Source organism: Delphinus delphis, chromosome 12 (genome assembly GCF_949987515.2).
Source record: "Delphinus delphis chromosome 12, mDelDel1.2, whole genome shotgun sequence".
Lineage (NCBI taxonomy): Eukaryota > Metazoa > Chordata > Mammalia > Artiodactyla > Delphinidae > Delphinus > Delphinus delphis.
This window is the reverse complement of record NC_082694.2, coordinates 74,784,322-74,799,963: the sequence shown is the minus strand read 5'-3', so window position 1 is coordinate 74,799,963 and position 15,642 is coordinate 74,784,322. Positions and strand designations below refer to the sequence as shown.

Below are 15,642 nucleotides of genomic sequence, written 5' to 3'. Positions count from 1 at the left end.
CAAGTTTTTGGTTTCTCTTACCTGAGCTGCCTCTGGTTATATTAGAGGATGGGCACTTTCCAGCCTCCACTGCCCTTGTCAGAGGTGTTGCCTGGTGCCCGCATTGTCACTGCTTGTGTCTCCATGGTTGCTGCTGTCACTGTTGTTGCTGCCTGGGTCAGTGGGGTGGTGGGCACTTCTGCTGTGTCCAGAATCTTGAGTCACAGGTCTGCTTCCACTGCACGGGGTGGAGCTGGGGTCTCGGCACCTCTGCCGTGTCTGGGGTTGTCAGGTTTAGGGATGCCGCCACTGTGGGTCGGGGAGAGGGGGCCAGACTTGTGGGCAGCTCTACAAATGGAGGGACGGTGTTGCAGGCCCTGCTGCCCAGTCCCCTGTGGCTGCAGGCGCGGCTGAGGCCCGGAGGCTGGCGTTGTGCGTGCCGCCTCCCTGATGCGGCTGGGTTCTCTGGGGCCGCGGGCTCGGTCTCCGGGGCCGGGGATCTGGGACTGCACACACCACCTCAGTTCCGCCTCCATTGTATGTTCCAGTCCGCCCACCTCTAGATGGACAGATGTGCGAGACTGTTTGGGATGTTTCACTGGCTGTAGACTGAAGGGGAGTGAGAAAGGGAGGGTCTCATCCGCAGTAATGCTGATGTCTCCACCTGCTCTTCAAAACCCAGCTCAGCCCTAACCTCTTCCGAGACATCTTCCAGAACCCTTTCCCTAGGATGGGTTAGGTGCCCCTTCTCTACACTACCACAGTCCTCCCCTCCCCTTGGACTCCTGTCTCTTTACAGGTCTGTCTCCCCACAGACTGTAAGCATCTGGTTCACCGGTGTCCTTACCGCCAAATCGCTCTGGCACCGTCAGGCCGAGTGAGCGCTGGCCAGAGCACTGCTCGCACCCCGATGCTACTCGCACCCTGGTGGCAGGTGTGTCTGCCCAGCTGGAACCCCGGACCCTGGGCACCCTCGGGAGCATCCTGGCGGAGCCCCCAGCTCACCAAGAACTGGACGACATCCTCAGGCCTGTGCTTGGCCGACTTGAATGCAGCCAGACGGGTTACCACCAGGATCTGGTACTCCACGTGCCCTGACATCATCTTGCCCCGTACCTCCTGGTGCTGGGGCACGGTTAGGTCCAGGCCTGTGTGGACATTCTGAACTCGCCTGCCAAAGGGAAAGAAGGCAAAAGAAGCTCAGGTTCAAGTCAGCAGGCTTCTTGAGTGAAATGCAGGCCAGACCTCAGGTGGCCCAGCAGGCCTGGGTGCAAGGCTGCTCCACTGGCCGTTCTCTGTGGTCCCGGCTACCCACCCCACCACAGCCCAGCCCCTCATAAAGCCTGGCTTCCCAGGCCCCAAGCCTGGGCCCTGCCTTTGGGTCACTCAGGAACAATGGGCTCTCACCAGCAGGAAAACAGGTGACAGCAGAGAAGGTGGGACTCATGGAAAATCACAAACAGCTATAGGTGTCTGACACAAACCCAGCACAAGAGCTCCTGCGGGATTTGTGGGGATGGCATTCCAGGGGTTCTATTCAAACCAAGGCAAGTGCCTGGCTTTGGGCACACAGTGCAGGAATGAAACCCCACCAGGAATCCGGAGAGAGAAACGCATCTCTTCAGCTAACCAGAGAGCAGCAGAGCCGCTACAGAACCTGCCCAGCTAGGGGAAGATGGAAAGGGCACTGGATACCAGGCCATCGTTTGCCCTGGGGCCTCTGCAAGGCACTGATAAGGCCTGCTCTATGAGGCTTTGAGAGGATACTCGGCAAAACATTACAGTCTTGGAGGATTTTTAAATGCTATACAAATGTACTGAATCACACGATGAGCAAAGAAGTTATGAAATGTTTCCTCCGAGGTGAGAAAAAAGGTTAAATGTATTCCTCATTCTATGTAAGGGTATAATGGAGACCCACGCACATAAACATACATCACACAAGCACCTATGACAGGATATGCCCAGCACACAGTTATCAGGGTCGAGACCTACTATGTGCCGGGCGGGACTTTCAGAAGATAGGAAAGGGGAGGGCCCGAGGGGTGGGGCTACTGGCGCTAAGACTGTGTCTGGGGCAAGGCCCTTTCCCTCTCTGCAACTCCATCCCAATCCATCAGATGACACCCTGCCCCCAGCACTCCTTCCACACAGACTCCTCCCCTTTCCACACCAAGCATGTGCACTGTCACCATGATGCCATTTGTCACCAACTGGGAGGACAGCCCACCACGTAGCCACATACTACTAAGCATTCAAACCCTTACACACACAAACATATCCACAGGGTGTAAGGTATGCGAAAATAAGCACGAATCACTTAGAAAGGCCCGGGCGAACCTGCCTTCAGGCAGGTGTTGAATGAACCCAACATATGGGCGAGACGGAAAAACACCAATCAGCCCTCTATTCCTCTTGCCAGTAACCAAATGAGCGTCCCTGGCCCTGCACCAGGTACAGACCCGCTGGCGCTGCGCGCCGTGTTACTGTTAGGAGCGCAGGAGAGCGGAGGGGACTGAAGTTGAAGCGGCCGAGCTACCGCAGGCTCTGTTCTAAGCACCTGCCTGCCTGAGACACTCCTGCCTCCCTCAGCCCTACCGAGGGTCACTACCGCTCAGACCCACTTAAAGTCAGAGAAACAGACACAAAAGGGGAGTCACCTGTGCTTGGGCTCAGCGGGTCAGAGGTGGAGCCAGGGTTCACTCCAGGCTGCCGCCCCCCTCCCCGCTGACTGGCGCCTCCCATCAGTCCAGCTTGCTCCTCCAGGACCTGCCTCCGTGACCCCTCCCCCTTTCCACTGTCCCCTCCCCCACCGTCCTGTCGCGCCGCCCCACTGCTGGGATCACACCCTTGGCCTCAGCTCCCCTGCCCTCGCCCCTCAACCCTCCAGTTCTGCGCGTCCCTCGCACCTGTGTCCGGCAGCTGCACGTCACTGGGATAAACGCACAGACGTGCTGACTGGTCCCACCTGAAATTCACGGCCGCAACCTGCAAGCTCCAGCGTGGGGCCTGGCAGCCCCACCTTGGTCTCGACCTGGGGTTCTCCAAGTGTGGCCCCTGCAGCATCACCTGGGAGCTTGTGAGAGTGGCAGACCCAGGGTGCTGAATCAACTTCATGTTAACAGTCACCTGACCCTAACCCACGCTCGCTCCCACTCCCCGAGGCCCCCAAGGGAACTTTTCCTGTAAAGGGCCAGAGAGTAAATACTTTAGGCTTTGCAGGCCACAGGGTCTCCATTACAACTACTCAACGCAGCCACTGTAGAGCGAAAGCAGCGGAAGACAGACATAAACTTTATCACAAAAGTGAAGTGGTGGGCAGGACTTACAAAAGCAAGTGGTGGGCGCATGGGTGTAGTTTGTCCACCTATGCCCCAGACCAAACTTCTCAAACTGTAAAGTGCATCCAAGCTGCCTGGAGATCTTGTCAACGTGCACATTCTGATCCAGCAGGTTGGCGGTAGGGCCTGGGAATCTGCATTTCAAACAGCTGTCATGTGATGCTGATACTGGTCTACGTGGTTAAACCCTAAGGTTAATTCTCCCTCTCCTCTTACTCCAGCGGCACCTGACAGTCCCTCTCTGCTCCTTGAAGCTCTGTCTTCATTGCTCCCGGGACCCCCACCCTCTCTCCTTTCTCCGCCCTCCCTGGCCACTCCTGCTCTGCTTCCCTGGATGGTCCTCCGTTCCTCTTTCTGCTCCGGACTCTCCCCTCAAGGCCACACTCCTTCTCCCAGCTGCCTGCCTGACATCTCCGCTTGGCTGTCAACAAGCTTCTTCATGAACGTGTCCAGACAAATGGTGACTCTCACCTTCCTAAACCTGCTCCATCCATAGTCTCCCGACTCGGTCCATTGCAACCTCCCTCTTTCAGGAACTCAGGGTAAGTCTTGCAGTCAATCTTGACTCCTCTTTCCTGTTCTCGCGACCCACATCTAATCATCAGCAAACCCTGAAAGCTGTACCGTCAAAATACAGCCAGAGCCCAAACATTTCGCACCCCCTCTGCCACCATCAGCTCTCACGTGGATCACTGCCAGAACGGTCTCCTTGCTGCACCCTGCTCACCTACCTTCTGCTCAACACAGCGGCCAAATGACCTTTGTGAAACCCAAGCCAGGTCCCACCTCGCCCAGAGCCTCACCTCAGCCTGGGAGGCCTGTCCTGACTGTCCCCTGCCTCCAAGACCCCAGCTCCGCACCACATCACCTAATGCTCTCCGCGGCTCACGGCACTCCAGCCACCCTGACCTCCTCGCTGGTGCCCAAGCACCTCTCTGCCCCAGGACATTGGCTCCTGCTGCCCCCTCTGCCTGGTACACTCTTTCTCAAGATTTCTCTTGCGTTTGTCAGGAGTCTGCCCAACTGCCACTCTCTGTCAGAAAGACACTCCTGGGCCACACCATATAAAACAGCATTCACTCCTCCTAGCACCCTATTTCCCTACCACTTTATTTTCCTTCATACCATTTATCATCCCTGACACACCATATATTTAACTATTGTCCGTCGGCCCCAGCAAAGCTCACGCGAGGGACTTTGTGTTGTTCACTACTGTATCCTAGAACCACTCTCCTGGCCTTCACCACCAGCACCTGCATCTGTTAAGGAGCCCTGCCCAGGTGTGGCAGTGAGGGAAGCCACCCACGCCCTTCCCAGGCTCCCAGCACCAAGGTCACACCCCCACTGGTCTGCTGCTGGCGGCCCTGCTCACACCTGCCAACCTCAAAGCTCCTTTTTGCAGGAAATGACACTGAGGCTCAGGGAGAGGAGGTGATTCATGCGGCCCTGGGGAAACCTCTTCTGCCAGCGAGGACACGACCAGCAACCATGCAGAGGCCAAGCAGGTTCTGATATCAGGGTTCACTTAAAGAATCACACATACTTTTCTAGACCTGAAGCCACAGGGATGTTCAGATTACTGCTGGAAAAATAACATTCATTTATGTAAGAGATTGATGTCTTAGCCCAAGATTCTGGGTAGGGGGAACAAGGGCGGAGTGTATGAAAATACTTGAAGTGAGTCACTTGCCAGATGTTAGAAAGGGGGAAAGAATAAAACCATGACCATCCCAGCCTTTCCAGGATCCGTCTTGCACTGGGTGCCCCAGGCCTGGGTCAGGGTGGGGTGGGTCACCCTGCATCCTCTGCCTCCAGGGACCCTCCGCAGGCCTTGGCGGTAACTGCACTTTTCCTGAGCTACCTGTTTGAGCAGCTGCCCCCTCTTCTCTCCCATCACCTCATTAACCTCCACTCCTCCTGCAGGAGGGGGGCCTCATGCACCCCCTCAGAAGCCGGGGTTACCTCCTGCCCTGTGTTCCCATGGCAACCTGAACCCACTACCCCCCATTCAGCATCTGTCTCCCGAGGGTCTGCGTTCATCCCCGTTTCCCCTGCAGGGCCGAGCCTTGCCGGATTCACCCCGTCCCCAGTGCCGTGCACGGGGCCTGGCGCACGGTGAGCGCGGACAGGATGCATAACTAGATCTTCGAAGAGAAAGGAAGACAGGTGGACAGGAAAGCGGGGAGGAGAGCCCTCCCTTTGCCTGCTGGCCGGGACCAGCCAGTCCAGGCCTTCCACTGGGTTTTGGGTGAGTTCGTTACCCTCTAGGGACCTCAGTTTCCCCATCTGTAAAACCGGGGGGGGGGGAGCGGGGGAAGGGACTCGCCGCCGCCCGCCTCTCCCGCTGGGTGGTGGAGGGGCCGAGCCCAGGTCAACGGCCGGCGCGCTGGGGACGCCGCGGGGCGGGCGGGATCGTCGGGACCGGCCGCCTCCGCCGGCTCCTCCGCCCCGGGCGCACCGGGCCGCGGCTCCCGGGCACCCGACTCCACGTTGCCCGAGACGCAGCGCCGGGCGCGGGGTCTGGCTCACCTGGAGGTGACGAGCACCGCCGGGGACTGCATGACGGCGAAGCTCCGGGCGGGGCGCGCGGTCACGAGACCCGCGGGCGCCGGCGTCGCCGCGTTCCGGGCCCTGGCCCGCCGCCTAGTGGCCACCGCGCTCGGCCGCAAGCGGCCGCGCGTTTCCAGGCCTTTCTGGAACTCTGGGCGGAGACTCGGGGCTGAGAGTCCTGCGCGGGCTCGTCGCTGCTGGAGGCCCCGTCGGAGCTGAGCGCGTCCCCCGCGCCCGAGTGTCCTGGGCCATCCAGAGGTTTGGGTCTGATGTCCCAGCGTTATCAGTGACAGCGCCCGTTTCACTCTTAGGAGTGCCCAGAGTGTCCCGGTTCAGACACTCCTGAAATTATTTGGTTCTCCTTCCTTGGGGAGAATGACGGGGAAACAACGCAGCGGTGCTCACGGCCCCAGGGATGCTCGGAGAGAGGTTAGGAGAGTCCAGAAAACAAGGTAAATCAGACCCCTCTGTGGAACGAGGGGCGGTGATCCAAAGAAGCATCAGCCTGACCCCTGAGGCCTTCCAGTGGCTTTTCTGTAAAACGGCCTACAGGGCCCTCCCAACAAAAGCTTCTGAGAACTCTGTGTCTTCCTTCTCGCTCACTAAGGAAATGTTGTTCTGACACTTGTTAAAACAGTAAGGAGGACTTTATTCAAGACTGTGGCAACAGGGCTCAAGACTGACGCAACGGGGAGAGAGTTCAGGCTCAACCCTGAATACAGCAGACACCGGGGTCGATAGCCACGGAGTAGGGAGGGGCCGACAAGGGTAGGGGGATTCTTGCTGAAAGCAGGCCAAAGGCTTAGACATCAAAGGGCGGGGATGAGGAACTTGATCAGAGACCAAGGGTGATCAGATATCAAGGGTGGGAATCCTCTCTAAACTAACTTAGCAGGATTCTTGGTAAGACTGGGCTGGGCAGGCCAAAGACTGGGCAGAGACCAAGGTCAAAGGCCTAGCTGAGAAGAGGGCTCAGAGGAGCCTGAAGTTTGGTCAAGGAGAAGGTCTTTGTTGCCCAAAGTTTCCGTCTCAGAGAGCTGCAAAAACCCTCTCCCCCACTGTGCGTGCGGACCCGAATCTCCAGGTACCCACTCCTCCTTTCCTCTGCCCCTAATGACACCCGCTGCCCATGCTGCTTCCGGCCCTCTGGCAAGAGGAGGTGGGGCTTCTGCTTGACTGAATTTTCCCAAAAATCCAGCCCCTTGCCCCACCTGCACCGCCCTGGAACTCTGATCAACCAATGTCCCAGCTCTTTGCAACTACCTGTAAAACACTTAGCTCCGGGCTTCCCTGGTGGCGCAGTGGTTGAGAGTCCGCCTGCTGATGCAGGGGACACGGGTTCGTGCCCCGGTCCGGGAGGATCCCACATGCCACGGAGCGGCTGGGCCTGTGAGCCATGGCCGCTGAGCGTTTGCGCCTGGAGCCTATGCTCACAACGGGAGAGGCCACAGCAGTGAGAGGCCCTCGTACCGCAAAAAAAACCCACTTAGCTCCGCCTGGCCCATAGTGACATTTAATCAGTGCGAATGTTTGTGTTGCTCTAATGTTTAGCAACTAAAAAGACAGGTCTGTCTGCTCTGTTTCTGCTACTAGTCAGACTCCATCACAAAACTACTCTCCTGGCTCCCTCATGGACTTTCCATTCAGTCATTCATTCAATTGTTCGTTCATTCATTCAACATTATCTACTGGGCTGGGCCTGTGTTCTGGGCCCTGTGGAGGCTCTGGAGCCGCTTAGTGACTAGGACGCTGCAGCCCTGTGCTCCCACGGTGCGCCCACGGACCTGCTCCCTCAGCTTCCCCTTTCTGAGCCTCTCTTCAGGGTCTTCGGGGAGCCACTGCCTGGTAGGTGACGGGGCCCCTGATGGCTGCCTTTGGGTACACAGCTGGGACCAGAGCAGTGAGGTCAAGGGGCCAGTTTCCCTCCGAGAAGCCTTGGGGTAGAGGTGCGCCGGACATAATAGACCCTCTCATCAGATATTCAGCTGTCCATGGGGTGAGAAATGGAGGTTGTATCACCTGCCACAGTGGCCCAGAAAGAGAAAAGCTCAGTCTGGAAACAGGGCCAGGAGAAAAGTGCAAATCGCCACAGGTATTCTGTGCTCTGTCCATGAGAGTCCCACTGACAGAGAACAGCAGAAGCTGGGCTTAGCGGCATCAGATGCGCAATGGGGTAATGTGCACCGTGTTTCCTACAGGAGGGGCAGCACGGTGTCCCTGTGGGCCTCAGCTTCCCACCCACCGCCCCACCAGCATCGTTATTATCTGTATTTGACTCATTTTCATGAAGAAATCCTACAGTGAAAAGTTTTGAAAAATGCATCACTTTCCCCACTTTATCTCTTTTTTTTTTTTTTTTTTTTTTTTTTTTTTTTGTGGTACGCGGGCCTCTCACTGTTGTGGCCTCTCCCGTCGCGGAGCACAGGCTCCGGACGCCCAGGCTCAGCGGCCATGGCTCACGGGCCCAGCCGCTCCGCGGCACGTGGGATCTTCCCAGACCGGGGCACGAACCCATGTCCCCTGCATCGGCAGGCGGACTCTCAACCACTGCGCCACCAGGCAAGCCCTCCACTTTATCTCTTGAATAGATATATATGTTCATATGCTTGAATAGCTCGTTTCCAATCTGTTTGTATGGGTGTAGCCGGACGGTGGTCCATTCTCTGGGGCAGGGCACCTGGAGGAGGGACACATTCTGGGTGGGATGATGAGTTGTGTGTTGGACAGCTGGTGTTTGAGGGTGTGGGGACATTGAGGTGACTGTGGCTCTGGCCCCCCGGGAGGCAGGCCTGGCTGGAGACCCTGATGCGGGGGTCACAAAGCTATTGGAGCTGAGAGTAAGGCTGAGCCTGAGGAGAGGACAGCCCAGGAAGGTGCAGAGAAGCACGCGTGTTCCAGGGCAAGCACAGGTCGGGGCTGCGAAGAAGGGGACGCTGCGTCACCGCTGGGGCTGGTGGCACGCTGGTCACCCGTGACTTGCAGACAAACGAGCCTCACCCCTGGCACCAGGGTTCCCGAGTGCATGCCACAGGGGGACTTGGCACACCCGGTGCCCGCCGAGAATCCCACTGGTTCCCCTTGAAAGAGTGACCCCGTCCCCTAGAGCAATCCCATTTTCTGCCTCATTCCTTCCGCCCATACGCACTCGATTCCGTCTCATCCAGTTCAAGCTCCTTAGTCTCTCCCTCACCTGTGCCCTCTTCTCCAGCTGGGGGCCCCCACCCTGATTCGTGCCACCACTGTCCCCAGTCTGGATTGTCCTGCAGTTCTGCTCACCTTCCCACCTGCAGCATCACACGTTCCTCTGCCGAGGCAACCCCACTTTCCGTCCCACGTGCCCCTGTGTGGCTCCAGCGGGTAATTGTACACAATGCGTGGAATGTGGAATCTGATACGTTCTGCTTCCTGCCTGCCTCAAGGAGCCCCTTCCACGGCTGAAGCCACAGTAACGCAAACCACATTCCCCGCTGCCCTGGGAGGAACGCTCCGGGCCTCAGTCATCCCCCAGGGAAGTCGCTGGACCTCAGGGCAGTGTGGTCAGTTAGAGACACCACAGCCCACAGGGAGACTGATCTGAGCCCTGGTCCTGCCACACACCAATGTTGTCCTGGTTTCTGGTGGGGTGGGTCTTCTGGGGACCTGCTGATTCATCTGTCCTCTGTAGTGATGCTCTAGTGCTCCAGGGGGCTGAGCACCCCAAATCTAGCAAGACCACCACCTCATTTGTCACTCAACAAATGCTCCTGGGCACAGCTCTGGGCCTGTGACCTCTCCAGGCCCTGGGGATGCAGAAGGCCTCCCTGGCGGGGCTCACATACCACTCAGGACAGTTGGAGATGTCCAAACGAGTACAGGCCCAGGGTGCATGGAGAAGGGCATAATATAACCAACTCAGCCAGGGGTTGAGGCATACAGGGGTTCTTCCAGGAGGAGGTGGTGCCGGACTCAGGGCATGAAAAAGTGGGTGGTGTCTCTTTGAGCCTTGGTTTCCTCATTGGAGAAATGGGCATGATGGAAATCTTTAATTCACAGCCCTGCTGTGAGGTAAATGAGATAACAGGTGACTGAAATGAGAGGAAATTCAGACACTGTAGATGAGCTACCCAAAAGCCATTCACAGCCCCTTCCTCTTTGCCTTACTACCATAGAGGCGCGACAGTTGAAGCACTCATGCTCCCAGTCTCCCTTGCGGTTAGAAGGTGCCATGTGACATAATTCCGGCCATACACACAAAAGTTCCTGCAGAGGTTTTACCTTGCTAGGGGAAAGCTCTTTGTACCTTTCCTATCTTCTGCCTAGAAAGGAGATGCAATGCTGGAGAGACAGCAGCCATCTTGTGACAATGAGACACAAACGTGAAACTGGGGCCTACACGTGGAGGATGGAGAAGGCTGAGGACCTGGTGGCACACGAACTACCATACCAGCCCTAGACTTTCTTGGGACTTCTTGTGTGAGTGCTTAAACCACTCTAAGTAGGGTTTTCTGCAATGGATCCCTTATTGGTACAGTCATGAAGTACTTACATGAGGCCTGACCTAAAAACTGTTCAGTATGGGGTAGGGATGATTGAGAAAGAGGAAAAGAAGAAGTAAAGTATGTTCTAGGTGGCAGTGCAAAGCCAGGGTGTCTTCAGAGAACCACCGTGTGGCTGGGGAGCTGGGGAGAAGCGAGTGGGGAGGGAAGTGTGTGGGAGACGAGCCCACACAAAACTCTTTTGTGTACCACTCAAAAGAGTTTACATTTATCCTGAAGCAGAGGGTGGACTCACAGAATAAACAAAAGGGCAAGAGTATTTCAGGGGGACTGGGGTGTGATGAGCCATGTCTGCCTAGGAAGATGACAGCAGAGTCAGGGAGGGCCCAGGAGGGGACTGGAGGTGAGCAGGTGAGGACAGTGAATGTGGCACCCTCTTCCAGAAGCTTTTTTTTTTTAATATATTGTTTTATTTTCACAATCACTTAAAATATTTTATTAAAGTAACAAAGCAACTGAGCCAACAATGTTTATTAAAGGGGACAACATATAGTAATATAGTTAAGGCAGTTGACAAAGTTTTGGCATTAAATCTCGAGAAAAGAAATACAAATTATCCCAGTAGACTTCGGAATCTATTTCATTAGTCCAACTAGTTTTTTTTTTTTCTTTTTAAATCTTTATTTATTTAGTGGCTGCCCCACGTCTTTAGCTGTGGCATGCAGGACGTTCAGATGCGGCATGTATGTGTGATCTAGTTCCCTGACTAGGGATGGAACCGGGGCCCACCTGCATTGAGTGCAGAGTCTTAACCACTGGACCACCAGGGAAGTCCCTCCAGATAGTTTTAATACAATGTTTCAATAGCACCGGATAACGCATCTCAGATAAGGCACAATCTTCACCATTCAGAAGCTCAATTCTGAAGCAGAGGAGGCAAGCCTAGGATTTTCTAGAACTATTATACAGAGATAATGCATGCTTGTTGCTGAAAAACTAGAAAATATGGATAGTAAAACATAAAATAAAAAGCACCTCTCATTTGATACCAGATGTAACAATTATTAATGTTTTTGTTGTTCTTGCCTTCCTGACATTTTTTCTATTCCTATGTATAAGAAATTAGCTTTTCTTTTGGCTACATTGGGTCTTCGTTGCGGTGCGCAGGCTTCTCATTGTGGTGGCTTCTCTTGTTGCAGAGCACAGGCTCTAGGCGCATGGGCTTCAGCAGTTGTGGTGTGAGGGCTCCGCAGTTGTGGCTCACGGCCTCTAGCGCGTAGGCTCAGTAGTTGTGGTGCATGGGCTTTGTTGCTTCGCGGCATGTGGGATCTTCCCAGACCAGGGATCGAACCCGTGTCCCCTGCATTGGCAGGCGGATTCATAACCACTGCACCACCAGGGAAGTCCCTAGCTTTTCTTTTAAATGATACATAATCTTACTGGCTATACTGTTTTGTAAATTGCTTTTTCATTTACTACCCTGTAAACATCTTTCCATGTTAAATTTCCTCCCAAACCATCATTTTAAATGATTACTTAGAATATTGTGTGCAAATGTACCATAACTTACTTGGCCAGTCCTTAAGCTACGATGGAAAGGTGATGTGTGGGTGGTGGGAGATGGCTGGGTGAGCTTTGAAATGCTGGCTGATGTTGAGCCAAATACATGAGGGGGAAGTTTGGAGGGAAAGTGCTAGAGTGTCAGAAAACACTTTGGTGAGTCTCTGTGTACTTTGTTGAGGGAGGGAGGGTCTCGGGAGATTGGAAGAAGAGAAATGAGACCCAGAGTTTAATATCTTTGTGTTATGAAATAAAAGAAATTTGGGGGGAGTTATCTACCTCAGCTCTGGGAGAGATGAATGGGGGGCCCCCAGCCACGTGGAGAAGGCACGTTCTGCTCTGTAACCCAAACCCTCACCAGCCACCATGCACACCAGTCTTGGGGAAATGATCTTTGTAATAAGGGAAGGAAATGGCACCAGGCGTGGGATGCAGAGCTCACAGCACCACAGTTCCAAAAAGTGACAAGTCAGCAGCAGTTAGGGAGGAGCATGGATTGAAAGGTGACTGTGGAAGCACAGGCTGCAGGGAATCCTCAGGAATCCCACTGCCTGGTCACAGCAAATCCAACCTTTTTGTTTGGATATTATGGGAAAGAGGACCGCAGAAGGCTGAGGACTTGGGCACACAGGGTTGCAAAATTTACTCCATGGCTTTGACATCTACCACCAAACTGTCCCAGAAAGGCTGGATGAAGTGTGCCTCCCAAACCCTTTCCAGCCCTGGATTCATTTTCTGAAATCCTCTCGACTTTGTTAAGTGAAAAATGATAGCTCTTGTTTTAGAAGTACATTTATTTGATTACTAGTGAGGTTAAATACATTTTCACCAGTTGATTGGTCTTAGAATGTTTCTAACTCTCCTGTTTATTTCCTTTGCACATTTAAAAAAGCTCTTATTCTTGTTGATTTGTAAGGATGCTTTATATATTAAAGGTACTAACACTTTGTGATATTATCCCTTATTTATTTTTTAATATTTTCCCCCAAGTGTTTATTTTGAAAAAGTTTCAGATTCACAGCAAAGTGGAAGGGTTCATACTACATCTGTACATCCTTCACCTAACTTGGGTTCTATCTGAAATGGAACCAGCAGGAAGGTCACCAGGACGTAGTGGAGGTAGGGGGCTGGGTGGAGGGAGCTGAGTGTGATGCAAACACAGCAGAGGCCCCAGCCTATTGCAGGGGGAGCTGGGCTGAGACGAGGGGACGGACCTTTATACTCCGACCTTTATACTCCGGACATCGGACATCGACCAGTCTCGGATGTGGGCCGTCCCAGGAGGGGCCCGACCTTGGATAAGGCAGCTCTCTTCAGCCAAGATGAGCCCCAGGAAGGACTGAGCAGAGACCTGCCAGTACTCTCAGCAGCAGGGAGAGTGGGATGAGCACTTCAGTCGTGGAGAGGGGAGTGGGCAGCATGTCTCAGATGCACTGCAGAATTGTTAACATTGCCACGTTTGCTTCATCCTTTCTCTCTCTCTCTGTCTCTGTGTTTTTCCTGAAACATTTAAGAGTTGGCTGTAGACATCATGACGCCTCATTCTACTGATAAATACTTCAGCGTGTAATTTCTTAGAACCTGAACATTCTCCTTTATAACCACAATGCCATAGGCAGGAAATTTGACATTGACACTATACTATTACCTATCATACAATCATATTCCAATTTGCTCAGTTGTCCCAATAGTGTCTTTTGTTCACAACCGCTTTCCCCTCCCTCCGCTGCCCATCAAGAATTGGATGGAGGGCTGTGCATTGTATTTAATTGTCATGTTCCTTTAGTCTCTTTGATTCTAACAGTTCCTGGGCTTTTCCGTCATCTATGACACTGCCATCTTTGAGGGGCCCACACCAATGGTCAGGATGCTCCTGGGTTGGGATGTGTCTAATTAATTTCATGGTTCGATGCAGGTTACCATCTGGCAGGAGCACTATGCTGGTGACCCCATCAGGTGACACGTGATGTCAACGTCCCCATGATTGGTGATGTTGAGTTGGGTCAGTTGGTCAAGGTCCATTCTGTTTTTAGAGTTTTTTTACATGCAGGTTTTAAGATTTTTATGTAGTTCCAACCGTGGACATTTCTCTTGGTGGTTGTTTTTACAATGAAATTATACTTAGAAAAGTGTTCCTTACCCCAGACTGTATAAATATTCACATATTTCCTCCAAATATGTTTTTCCAATCAATTCCTTGATTCACTAGGAATTAATTTTGGTTTATGTCAAGAGACAAGGGTCATTTTCTTTTTTCTCAAAATACTTAGTCAGTATCATTACCCAGTATCATTCATTAGTAAGTTTTATTGAATACATCATCCTTTCCTCCATTGGAATTGTCACCATTATTGTATTATAAATATTTACAAACATCGTGATTTGCTTCCGGACTCCCTATCCCGTTGTCCTGATCTGTCAGTTCCACTTCAAGCGCTACATGGGAATTCGTTTATATTGAAATCTGATAATGAAGCTCTCCAAGGAGGATTAATTGTTTCATGATGTAAAAATGTGAATCTATTTTTAGAGCAGAAAGAAGTGAGAGAGATCCCTGAGGAGGTAAGAGGGCTGGGATACAGAGCGTGGGTGGAAGGACAGTGACAGACACAGTGGCACCTGGACAGACACACGTCCACCAGGGTGGCTGGACCATTTGCGTGGGTAGCTGAGAGTCTGCTCCTTGCTCTCTCTACTCTGCCCTCCTTGTATTACAGCATTCAATATTGCGGGCATCTTTCTGTTGCACAGAAAGATGCCCGCAATCTAGCTCATTCTTGTAATAGGGGAAAACCGATCCACGTGAGGGTGTATCGTACTTTATTTTGTCATTACCCTATTCAATGCCATTTTGCTCATTTCCAGTTTTCACTATTACCTCAATTTTAAAAATCCTTGTATGTTTGTCTTCACTTGTGTGAGTATACCTGTAACAAATTAAATTTCTACAACTGAAAGTGCTGAATCAAAGGATTTCCTTCTTTAAAATATTGCTGCTGTCACAGCGCTCTTGGAAAAATCTCTCTGGACTTATATTCCCACCAAGGGTACGTAGAATGCCCACTTGTTTCTCCTCTCACCATAATGGATTTTACATCCTTCAGTTTTACTGACCCGAGAAGTACAGGAAAATGGCATCCCCGCTGTTCTTTTAATTTGCAATGATTTGCTGGCGGCTTTTGGGATTTTGATTTTGTCACCCTATGTTTTTCTAACTCTTTCAGATTTGTGCCCCCAGCAGGCAGGATAAGCACTTTGATCAGAGTTCTCCAACTCTTTATCCAAGCCAGGAAAAAATGTCTGGGAGGACAGAACCCAGCTGGGGCTCTGCCCTAAATTAAGGTATTACTTAGAGGTGGATCAGCTACCCAGGCATGTGGGAAGCACACGGGGGTTGCTGTGGCTTAAGGCCAAGTCCCCAGTTTTGTAGGCAGCCTCACCCTTTGCAGGGCAGCCTCAGAGACTAGCCCCCTGAGGAGCTCACAGATGCCTTTGCCATGTGGGCCAGAAGACCTGAGACAGGCCACCCAACTTGGCGACACCAGGTCCCTGGCTCAGCCCCGTCACGCTCCTGCCCGACACTCTGCTGTGGGAACCATGAGACATTTTGGTCCCAATGTCCTCATCCTCTGGGGCGTCTGCAAAGTCTCACATCCTGGACTGGGGGACGCAACTTCTGGGTCCTCCAACTCTGCTCCTGACATCTGTTAGCACCTATCTTCCCAGGCAAAGAGGAC

General features: G+C 53.0%; 1 protein-coding gene across 3 annotated transcripts in view; it reads right to left on the bottom strand.

Moving 5' to 3' along the window:
* HS1BP3 (HCLS1 binding protein 3) overlaps positions 1 to 5,909 on the bottom strand; it is a 34,440-nt gene extending 28,531 nt beyond the window's left edge. For 2 of the 3 annotated variants that reach the window (XM_060027044.1, XM_060027046.1), the window contains exons 1-2: positions 5,850 to 5,909; positions 985 to 1,150 (exon numbers count right to left, since the gene is read on the bottom strand). In XM_060027044.1, coding sequence (XP_059883027.1) covers positions 985 to 1,150; positions 5,850 to 5,881 — 198 coding nt within the window. In that variant the 5' untranslated portion in view covers positions 5,882 to 5,909. Of the gene's footprint in view, positions 1 to 984; positions 1,151 to 3,308; positions 3,358 to 5,849 lie in introns of those variants that run through there. The other variant, XM_060027045.1, reaches the window with a different exon arrangement.
* Positions 5,910 to 15,642: the final 9,733 nt, after the last annotated feature.